This window comes from Trichinella spiralis, assembly GCF_000181795.1.
Source record: "Trichinella spiralis strain ISS 195 chromosome Unknown Scfld5, whole genome shotgun sequence".
Taxonomy (NCBI): Eukaryota; Metazoa; Nematoda; class Enoplea; order Trichinellida; family Trichinellidae; genus Trichinella; species Trichinella spiralis.
This window is the reverse complement of record NW_003526944.1, coordinates 3,851,823-3,863,757: the sequence shown is the minus strand read 5'-3', so window position 1 is coordinate 3,863,757 and position 11,935 is coordinate 3,851,823. Positions and strand designations below refer to the sequence as shown.

General features: G+C 34.9%; 2 protein-coding genes across 2 annotated transcripts; both read left to right on the top strand.

The window, feature by feature from the left end:
* Positions 1-188: 188 nt before the first annotated feature.
* Positions 189-9,191, top strand: Tsp_08336 (putative fibronectin type III domain protein). The gene is made up of 17 exons (XM_003375294.1): positions 189-195; positions 1,363-1,510; positions 1,591-1,778; positions 3,121-3,243; positions 3,350-3,491; positions 3,818-4,002; positions 4,060-4,185; positions 4,247-4,405; positions 4,511-4,789; positions 6,092-6,322; positions 6,410-6,672; positions 6,737-7,100; positions 7,184-7,302; positions 8,372-8,564; positions 8,680-8,802; positions 8,875-9,075; positions 9,178-9,191. The coding sequence occupies exons 1-17, from the start codon at positions 189-191 to the stop codon at positions 9,189-9,191; spliced, it is 2,865 nt and encodes a 954-aa protein (XP_003375342.1).
* A 1,582-nt stretch (positions 9,192-10,773) lies between these two features.
* On the top strand, positions 10,774-11,725 carry Tsp_08335 (glutaminyl-tRNA synthetase; the record flags this gene model as incomplete). The annotated part of the gene is made up of 4 exons (XM_003375293.1): positions 10,774-10,882; positions 11,009-11,146; positions 11,328-11,411; positions 11,520-11,725. Coding segments are annotated over exons 1-4 (537 nt in total), but the record flags the coding sequence as incomplete, so codon positions are not given.
* Between the last annotated feature and the right edge of the window lie 210 nt (positions 11,726-11,935).

Sequence of the window (11,935 nt, the reverse complement as noted above, 5' to 3'; positions counted from 1 at the left end):
TAACTCAGACAGGTCAGCAATTTTCGTACCATTATTATTATTTTTTTGGGTTGTATTTATTTGTTTTTTGTATTTTCATTCTATTACGGCGTTGAACGACCGTTCATTGATTTGGTATTATCATGATCAGTGATTAGGAAATATGTGAACGGCCTTTTTTTCCTTTCTTTCATTATTCTTTCCAGAATATGCAGGGTGAGAATTTTTTTTCAACACTGGGAACGTTGTCATTGATTTCATCGATACGGGCTAACATAAAATTGTTCCTTTTCATTATCACCAAATTCACTGTTTGAATGTTTTCGATTTTTGGTCATTTTAACATTTTTCTTTTTATCTCATAATATATAGTATTTAAATAATGATAAGGTTACGGTAAATAAATATTAATTACAGTGCACTTTTTCTACAATACTGGAAAGCTGGTATTATCCTTTTTTTCCCCCAATCAATCCAGTTTGAAACATTGCTTTGCCACATTTGTGGTATTGTTGAACATCCGACATTGAAAATTTAGCAATTGAATTTTTTTTTCGATAATTTTATTTTTAAATTCGTTTTATTCAACCTATTTTATTTATTTTATGTATCATTATTGATTGAAAAGTATTATTCATTGTATTATTTATTGTTGGTATGTTGCTTTTTTGAAACACAGTTGGAAAAAGAAACATGTGGAACTGTTCTAGTATTGATGCATAAAGAGAGAGGGAATGGGAGAACAAAAGAATATGAATAAAATTTATTCTGCAGCTCAAGGATCACCTGAACAAGCCTGGAAAATGATAGTTGGACCGATTTTTGGGTGGGGCATAATTCATCTGTCAATTTTATTCTTCTTCTTCAAGAAAAGAAAGAAAAATTATTTCAGTTGCTGCTGTTATATATATCTATCTCGCTTGTGACAATTTTGAAGAAAAAGTTTCAAATTGTAGCAACATTAACGAAAATTTTCTTTTATTTATTTGCACAGTGATGATTCGAAATAATAAATCAATTATTAATTCAATTAATATTAAAGTGAAGCAAAATAATATGTATAATGATTTATGATTACATTTATAAGAGCGTTAAAAGTTTCGATGTTTTTAATGATTAGTCTCCATTAGCATGTAGCATGCATTCCTTGCGTGTGATGAAATTTCTTTCTTTAAATTTTAATTAAATTTCTCTCATTTCTTAAATTCGATTGGTGTTTCAACGGTGTTTTTTTTTGTTTAATATTTTTATTATTTTACTAAATATGCCTTTTTTTTCTTTTAATTTTAGCAATTGCAAGTCAATTGCCGGATTTGAGCAGAAGTAAGCTTTTTTCTTTAAATATTTTTGTTTTATGTTGCAAATACAGCGTATTTTTTTCAGTTCCAACCCCACCTACATTTATTCATGAGGCCAATCCGAACATCATGTATTTTGTACTGGATTCGGCGATGTTGGAGGAAAGTTCAAGTACGATCAATCTGAAAGAGAGGCGATTTTTGTGCAAAGCCAGCGGATATCCTTCGGTGAGGTGAGTTCAGTGGAAAAGATCTGCATTTTTTTGTTCAAATAATAAAATAATTATTATACTCCTGCTATTTCCAATTTCAGCTATCGTTGGCTCAAAGATGGTGTACCGTTGAATTTTGAAGAACTGAACGATCGTGCTACTTCAGTACCTGGAGAAGGGACTTTTATTTTGAGCAAATTGCGTCTTGAAGACGAAGGCATCTATCAATGTATAGCCGAAAATGGCAACGGCTCTGCTTACGACCGTGAGATCGTCTTGCGCAGGACATGTAAGTTTTATACGTCAGGAATGAGGGAAATTGTTTGTTTATTTGTTTATACATTATTTTGAATTTATTTTATTTCAAATTTTCATCTCTCCGGATGAAGAAGCTCAATTTTGTTGCACTTAAATATAGATGTTCCAGTTTTGATCAAGCATAGGCGGCGGCGGTTGAGGTTGACGGAGGGGGCGATCAATAAATGTCGAGAGATTAGTGTTGAATTTGTTGAAGCTTAAATTTTAAAAGAAGCTCACGCGATGAGATCAAAAATGCTAACCTCTATTTTTTGCAAACGCTTTATTTTGGCCATACGAGATTGGGGCAGCTGACGTCGGTTCGGCTTATTCGAGTTGAGCCACATAGGCTGTTCAAAAGTTCTTCTCGACTTTTTGAAAATTTAATTAATTATAATAATGCGTTTCCTCCAATTGAACATCTGTCCACATCTTGAAATCGTTTTTCTTACATAAAAAAGCAATGTTGGCAGGAGAAAAGAAAAATTTTTTTTTTAATTTTTACTCATTTGCTTTAAAAAAATTATCATTCCATTTGCTAATTGTTGTTATTGTTGTTTTTTTTATTTCTAACGGGAAGGAAAAGGTTTTGCTTTTCAAAGTATTATTATGTTTCGATACGATTGCAATTTTTATTTATTTGATAATGATAACTTTTTTGTTCATCCCCCCTGAAAAAAAGGCGGCTTCTTTGAAAATCAGCAAACCAATAATAAGCTGACTTTGCAAAAAAATAAATTATCTTGCCATGTAATTTAAAGGAGATTTATTGGTATATTTTTTTTTCTTATTCAATGAAAATTCAATTACTTCAATTTATTTTTATTGTACAAATTGCGTATAAGCAGTTTTTTTCCATTTTTACAATTTTCATGTAAGCTGAATCAATTTTAAATCACTCGCAAAAGCAAACCATGCCGCTTACTTGGCTTAATGGTTGTTTTTTTTCTTGTCTCTTTTGTGTGAATTTTTATTCAGTAGAATTGCTGTGCAATGACAAAACATTTTAATTATCACTTTGTCAATGGAAGTGGTTTTCAGACATTTATTAGCAGTTGTAAATAGCTTTTTTTTTATCTTTGTTAATAATTATTTTTTACTTCCAAAAATGAACAGTTGCAAGGAAACGAGAACCACATTGTCTGAGGCAACAAATTATATATATTTGTTTTTTTTCACTGAAGGGTTTCCAGTGCTATTTTGAAACTGGAAGCCATTCTGGCAGAGAGATTGATTTCAAATTTTCACTATGTCTCATTGAATCTTTTCTTTTGAATGAATAATAGAGCTTTTCTTTAAATATATACTGAATTTTATTTTTCGATTAATTTCAGTTATGAGCTATTTTCCAAAATCAGAGCCGGAAATTATTGACGTGGAACTCGGGGATCCGTTGGAGAAGAGTTGCGTACCTCCGCCTTCTGTTCCACCGGCCCGAGTTTTTTGGATTTTCAAAGGTGACGATGGCAGCAAATTTCAAACAATCAACAGCTCGTCAGTGGCTGTCAACGATCACGTAATGTTGTTTATTTGTTTGTTTAAGATTCTTTTCAAAAAATTCAGAAAAATATCTTGTACATGAAATATATGTGCAACATCTCTACTCGGTCAGTAGTGTGCATTGTCCAATTATTTTTCAGGGAACCATATTTATCCAATATGCCAACTATACGGATCAGCTGAAAGTGAACCATGTATTTCACTTGTACGGCTGAAAATACTGAACTGAAAGATTACAAATTTTGGCAATCAATTTCGAATGAACATTTTGAAAAACAAACGCAAATCCAGTGAGTACTTCAATGCAGAGTGTTGTCAATTTTGGAATTTTTTTTATAACATAATATTTTTTTGCTTTCATATAATAGTTCGTCACGTTGCACCAACCGAGCAGTACATATCTCCCTCTGTGACGATCGCTTTGCGTGGCAGAAGTTTCAAATTGTTTTGCATCTACGCTGGATAGTGAGAATTATTGTTTTTTTGTTTTTGCAATACGAAGCTATAGCTCACAATATTATGCTTTTGCAGTCCTGATTTGATGCCGGAGTGGCGTAAAGTGAACGGTGTAATTGACCCTCGGCGGGTAAATTGGGGAACGGATTTCAAAAAGTCCCTTCTCATCCAAGATGTGGATTTTCACGACGAAGGCGATTACGAGTGCTTTTTTCCCTCAATGCCAGAACTGAGTCGGCGTCTCAAAGTCAACGTGCACGGTGTGTTAGTTTGTTTGTTCATTTGCTTTTTCAAATTATCATAATTTGCATATACAGCTGCACCATATTGGGTCGAAGGTCCACCGCCCAGTCAGAATTCGTCCGAAGGAGAGAGCGTGGAATTTCGCTGCAATGCACGCGGAAAGCCAACACCGAACATTACTTTTTACAAAAATGGACACAGTACGATAACAAAATAAAATGAATTGTTTTTTCCCACCCATTATTTATTTATTGGTTTCAGAAATTGTACCCGACGATCGTTACTCGATTGACGGTGAAGTGTTGACCATTCAAAATCTGAGAAAAGCACCCGACGGCGCTGGTGATAACGCAGTTTATCAATGCAAAGCCGAAAATGCTTACGGATACGTATGGGCAAATTTCTATTTGAACATCCTCTGTGAGTATATATATACATATATATATTTCTTTGTTTGTATATGTGATGAATATTCCAAAATGAAAAATCTAACCAAATCACACAATCATATTATCCATTGTTCAGCATTTCCTGCCGTAATTTTGGAAGGACCTGGAAATCGTGAAGCTGTTGTTGGACAACGAAGTGTTCACAAATGCAGGGTTTTTGGTAGTCCAAAGCCGAAAATCGAATGGCGCAGTCCCGTGTTGACGGGCGCGTTGTACCGTTACACGCCTTTGAATGCCGAAGGAATCAGCGAGTTGGTTCTTTACGAGGTGGACAAAAAGCACGAAGCTTCTTTTGAATGCCACGCCTCGAACAAGTACGGCGAAGCATCCGAAATTGGCTCATTAGTTGTCCGAGGTGAGTTGCAATTTATTATTATTTTGATTAATGTAATTTTTAATTATATCCACGGATGTTTTAAATAGTATTTATTGATTTGTTCAAGAATTTGTAATGGAAATTTGAAAAATTTTATTTTCCATTTTCGCTTCAACCAATTTATTCCACTTCATACAATCAATTGCTGTTATTACTACCTACCACACTGTGTGCAAATAATAATAATAATAGTAAATGCTTTGTTCATCGACAATAGAACGCTTGTAGCGTTTATAGAGGAGTATAGGCAAATAAATTTGAACCCTCGATCGGTCGGTCAGTTGACCGACCTAATGGCCGACTAACTGACTCCCTGATTGCTTATTAAACGCATCATTTGCTTAAATAATGACAACAATAATAACAGTAACAATATCCATTATTTCTATTAATATAATGCTTTTTTCAATAGGTTTATTTGTAAATGTTATTTTTTCTCACTTTGACCTTGTTATTGTTAGTTTATTTGTATATGTAAATAACGAATGATTGAATGTCACTTGTGGATGATGGGGTTGCAAATAGAAATTCTTATTTGGGATTTGCTTATTTTTATTGATCAATTTGTTAACCACAAATTTGGTCACTTGGCTCGATTTAAATTTCAAAAGGAAAATGTCTAGGGCGTTGTTGTGATGCGTCATGTGCTTGCATGTGCATCTGCATGTATGTGTGTGTATGTATGCATGCATGCATGTATAAATTTTATTGGCTAAAGTGGACGAATGCTGTGCCGCCTCATGTGTGGCTCGTTTCGAATGATAAATTGATAAACGAAACGCACAACGTTTATTAGCGCGAAGATATTGCGGTTAGCGTGTGGTTAGCGGCTTCCATGTGGACTTGCATGCTTCTTTTGTGGGGAATTCATTTATGTGGCAGGCATTTCTGAGACTGTTGCTTGCTGATCATCTCATCATATTCATAGTATTGCTTGTTGGCTAGTTTGGTCGATTAAGTAAATCAAGCTTGACCGTAAACAACTCGACAACTGCGGGTCATTTTGCCTCATCATTTAATTTTGCATTATAATATAAAGTTGCATTTATCAATTTTTATACGTATGCCGCCACTAATAATAATTATTATTATTGAATTGCCATGCTAAACAAGAAAATACGTTGTGAACAGATGATATAATTGTTGCTTTGTCTTATTCAGTTTTTTAAATGAATTGTTTATAGTTGATTTATTAAATTAAAAAAATAATTTTTTATGAAAATTTATTTACAGATCCTACAAGATTATTTCAATATCCGTCAAATACGACCGTCACTGCAGGCAATTCCATCCAGTTGCCTTGCAAAGCTTATCATGACAATTTGTTAAAAGTGAAATACACATGGTTGATTGACGGTATACCGTTGGGCAATCTGCAGCCCCACATCAAGGTGGATGAAAATTACACTTTGATCATTGAAAATCCCAAAGCATCCGACAGTGCCGACTACACATGCGTGGCCGAGACCAAACTTGACAAAGCTGAACGCGTGGCGACCATTCTTGTCAAAGGTGTGTATTTTTTTTGTAGAAAGCACACTTGTGTTGCTTGTACGTTTGTAATCTATTACCGTTAGTGGAAGTGTTTTTGCGTTGTAGATGTTCCATTGCCGCCATTTTTTGTCGGCGTGACTTGTTCAGAGCGAAATGCCGCCGTACGTTTCCAGCATCGAGATCGTCCTCGAACGGCCGCTCCGGTAGAATCGTTCTGGGTTCAGTACAACAGCAACGACGCTGAACCAGATGCATGGCACATATATCCGGTGCCAGTGACCACCCGGGCCGACAAAGATTGGTGGACAATTACTGTGCCGTTGCATCCGTGGGGAAATTTCAGTTTTCGAGCAGTTGCCAGAAATGAGGTTAGTAAAGTAGAAATTATTATGTGAAAAGCATTCGCTTTATCAAAGTATTATTATTTGTCAGGTTGGAGACAGTGCCCCATCTTTGGCCAGTACACAGTGCACAACTGCGGCCGCGTTGCCGGAACTGAATCCTGCTAATGTGGTTGTGCGTGGCACTTCGCCGGATAATTTGGTGGTCAGCTGGGATCCGGTGGAGCGGGTCGATTGGAACGGGCCGGATTTTCATTATGTCGTGGAAATGAAACGAGCAGACGATGACGATTCTCGATGGGAAACTGCCATTGTGACCGACCCTAACGAAAGTCAGCTTGTTGTACCGGACCAGCCGACCTATGAACCGTATGATGTGCGCGTCCAGTCGGCCAACTCCTTGGGCAAAGCGACCGTCAGTCCGGCCACTGTACGAGGCTATTCTGGCGAAGGATGTATGCATTTTTTTTTGAAAAAAATATTTTGCTGTCATTGTGTGTTTGTTTGTTTGTGTGTAATTTTTTGATTTTGCAAACAGACCCGGATGAAGCGCCGAAAAACTTTCGACTGGTCAATGTCGTTGCACCGACCGTAGCCACGTTTGCCTGGGATCCAGTCGATCCGGCATCGTTGCATGGTAACTTCAAGGGCTACAAGGTAAAAATTGGATGTTCTTTGTTTGCGCCTATTCATTTACTCATATTGATTTGTTTTCTACTTTAATGAGATGGGTGAGCAGCAGTATGTGATATATAGTCGATTCAGTGCGAAGCATATTTTGCAGTATTTTTTTTTCTACTGTCTTCTGATTGGAGAATAGTAGAATAGCGAGCGAATCGAATTATATTTTCTTTGATTTTGAGATTTTATTTATTCTTCAGTATGACAGTATTGTTTCAGCTAAAATAGAAACAGTCGCTCAAAGAAAAAAAGGAGGGAATGGGGCAGAATTGAGAAATTACACCGTTTTTCATCAATCATGAAAACATCCTAATGAAAAATGAGTAATAGAATAATATTAAATGGAAATTGTTTTCAAATTGATGAACAACAAATTAATTCATCATTTATATTTTTTAAAATTGAATCTAATCGACTGCTATTTTTTTCATTTGTAAGTTTTAATATTATTTGTAGAAGGGTCTGTTTTTATGGTTTCTATTGAGTTGAGGTTATTTGATACTTTGTTGATCGATCGAGGTTTAAATTGAAGAAACGGTTGTTTGATAATGGTTGTCGAAATTGCTTGCCAGTTTACTTTTTCATGAGCATCAATGAAGGCACAATGAGAATTCATTTTAATTTAGACGGAACATGACTGTTTGCTAAAAGATGTATTTAAAATATGCTAACAGTGGAACCGGTAATCTGTTTTCATTTGAAAATTGTTTCCAATTTGTTAGTACTTGCTTTTCATTAAAATACAGTTGACTCCATATTGACTTTTGAATATTATTTCGATATGCATCATTAATAAAAAATATGTATAATAGATTTTATTTTAAATTGACATTTATTTAAGTTACAGGAGTTAGAGGAATTAGTTCGTTTATTTTGTTTATTATTTCGATGCTTAAAAATAAGCAAGTTGACCATTCGACTAGGGTTATTTGCAAAAATGTATTGTTCTTTATTTATTACATTTCCGATTATTAAAGATGCGTGATAAATTCAAAAAAAAAGAGTTCAAAAACGCACGTGAACTTTAAAATTTTGCTTGTTTTAGATTGTTCATTGGCATGACACGGGAAAACGTTCAGATCCTGTAAAGAAAGAGTCACTGTTTGACAGTTCAGCATCCCAGGGAACGGTTTACGATTTGAAACCGTTTCGAGTCAACTACGCAGAAGTATATGCTGCAAATGATGCTTACGATAGCCCCCCAAGTCAGAGGATACGTTTCGATATGCCGGAAGGAGGTTAGTATTCAAGAATTTTTATTTTTGAAGCTGAATGTTTCAAGAATATAAATTTTCGAAAACATGTAGAAAGTTATTTTTTTATACTTTTTATTTATATGTGTTTTCATTTCAGTTCCATCGCAAGTGCAATCATTGAGCGCTTTTCCATTATCTCACCGTGAAATTGGCGTCATTTGGAAACCTCCTCGAGAATACAATGGTCACCTGATTGGTTACAATTTGTCATATTGCCTTCGTAAGTTTTTGCATTATTCTGAAAGTGAATTTTCAACTATTTATAACTGACTGACTGTTATTATTTGTTTAGTTTCCGAATCGAAAAGTGGCGCATCGTTTGCTGATGGAAGTTGTATGTACCGTATGTATGATGTGGATGTGAATCACGAACGTATTCACGGCTTGAAAGCGGAAAGTGAGTACCGTGTTGAGATGCGTGGAGTCACTAATGCAGGGCTTGGTGACCCAAGTTCTGTGGATGTGAAGACCATCCCTGAAGATATCAACAAAGGTATGTAAACGTTGTTGTTTTTTGAAATAATTTTAACAGATGAAGCTGCGATTGTCGTGCTGAATCACAATATGAGGGGAAATCAATTTTTTACTTTTTCAGTGAGATTTTATTGATATATATATATAATTAGCATAATAACGAGGATGACAATTTGAGGTGCACTTCAGGTAGTTAGCTGACAATTGAAACTGCAAGATGTTTGCAATCGAATCGGTGTAGCATAGTTATCGATTTCTTTTCCATTTGCATTTGCATTTGCATTCGCATTTGCTTGGCTAAGTTAAACCAGGTTGAGACGCTAAAGTCAGCGAGTTATGGTGTGTGTGTGATTTGTATGCTAAAAATATTTAAAGCGTCAGTCAGTAGACGACGACGTTTGAAATCGATAAAGAAAAACGAATTGGTGCATTTATTATGAGCATGTTTGCGCGCGCACACATGCATTTTCAACAAAACTATTGTTGTTTGAATGCATGTATGTATGTATGTATATGTTTGTTTGATGTATCATCAGTGTTTGATGATTTTATACAAATATGAAAAACTGACGATGATGGCAATAGTGTAGAAATTTTTTATTTTGAAATACATCTATGAAAAAAAACAGTGGAAAATAAAACGTAGCAGTTGCAGAGTTTGTCATTGTGATGGAAATTTGATAAGCTGAATTTTGCACATTTTCATTGCTATCTTATACTTAATCAAATCATCAACGATTTTGTTGTTGATCGTGCAGGCGAAGAAGCAAAATGAATTTTCAAATGCTAAATGTAGCATTTCTTTCGATTTACTCAATTTGATTGCATTTTACCCTCTTAGTCAATGATTTTTCCTGCCTGAGAAGATTCATTCTCTTAAAACATTGTAATTCTTTGTAGTTCTGTTTTTCTTATAAGTAGTAAAAGCTGTTTTCGATAATTTTATCTAATGGTAAAAGTTTTTATCCGTTTGACTGTTGTTGATCTGATTGAGGATGATGGTGGTGACGTGGCAATGGTTTGTTTATTTATTTTGTTCAGTTTTCATTATATTTATGAAAAATTGTAATTTCAAAATTATTAGTATTATTTATTATTTCTGCTGAAGTGGAATGTATTTTAAAATAACTTCTAAATGGGATATGTCTGAGATTTTATCTTCTAATGAAAACAAGGCGGGAAATTGATTAAAAGTGGTAATCTGCTGTGGTTGATATGTATATATATTCTTATTGAATGTGAAGAAGAGAGAACAGCAGTTGCCTTATTTACCTGAACTTCAATTTGTAATTGATTTTGAAAACTATACCTTTGTTTATTATATACTACATATTATTATATCTACGTGTGTGTATATATCTTTGTGTATGTGTGTTTTTAATAGTGAATCTTGAAGCCGACTAGTGGGATTTTCATTTAGTTAACTTGAAATTGCTTGTTCAAGTTGTTCAGATGAGGCGTTTCGACGTTATTGGCATGTTGTTCTTAGTGATAGGCGATGCTATCGAGAATGAGTCAGTCAGTAGTAAGTAGTCAGTCGTTTGCCACCGTCATTGCCATTGCTGTTGCTTCGCCGCTGTTGCTGCTGCGGCCACCCCGTTGGCTTTGACGCATTTTAAAATCAGCTGAGAGAGCTTGTCACGAAGCTCAATAGCAAGCTTCACTCTTCTTCTGCTCTGCACTCGTTCTTATTTGCTTTTCTGCTTTCATTGAATCGATGGGATATCATTGTAATTTTGTAATTTGGTTTTCCACATTTCTTCTGTTGGCAACGATCACTACCCAACTGTCAACAAACAAGCATAACAATCAATCTTCTGTACGAGGTGATTTTTTCAAACAGAAAATTTTTCTTCCAAATTATACATTGCAATGATAATTCTTTTTTCTTTCCTTTATTCAATCAATATACATGTGCATAATAAATTTTCTCATTTATGCAATTGTTTTAGTGTCACCGTCGCAGCCGTCGTTGGCAGAATTGGGCGTTGGAGAAAATCAGATTAACATATCATGGATACCGGGTAGTTACGATGCGGCAAACCCGACTCCAGTTGGTGACAAATTTTTCTTCAAATATCGAATGAAAGGTAATAGCAATTGTTGTGGATATTGTTGTTGTTGTTGTTGATGTTACAGAACAAAACTGAAATTGATTTGCAATTTATAGCTTTAAATTAAGCTTTTTTTAAAAAAAAGTTTTGCTTTGAAATGTAGAAGTTGTATAAAAATAAACTGATATATATATATATATATATATATCACTTAGAGGGGCAGAAAGTTTTCGTTTCCTGTGTTCAGTGGTGGAATTAAGAGCAATTCCGTCATTGAAAGGGGTTTATAGAAAAGTGCACAGTTGTTGTTCATGCGGCTTTACAATTTATCGGGAATAGCGAAAGAAAATTTGCAAGCCTTGCCAGATGATGATGATGATGATGCAATGTGTTGTGTTTTATTTTTCAGGAACGGATCAGTGGGAAGAAGCGTTTCCAGATGGAAATAACTTTTCGGTCACTTTGGACGATCTCTACCCTGGCACTGTATACGAAGTGAAATCTGTAAGCGTAGTTGAAACAGAGCAAGGAGGTTTGGAGACCGAATCTCCTGTCTACTACATGTCAACTCTTGGACGAGGTGAAAAATTAAAAAAAAAACGTTTTGCATTTTATGTATTTTTTATTGGATTGAACATTGTTTTTGCTTTGCTTTTTCTATTCTCTAGGCAACGGATCACTCGCCGCATGGCTCATTGCTGTTTTGGTGGCCATTTTGTTTTTGATATTCATTTTGTTGGCTATTTTCTTCGTTGTACGCTGTCGTGGAGCCAAATATCCAGGTAAGCAGTTTTCATGGTTGTTTCATAAAAAAATTAAAAAACA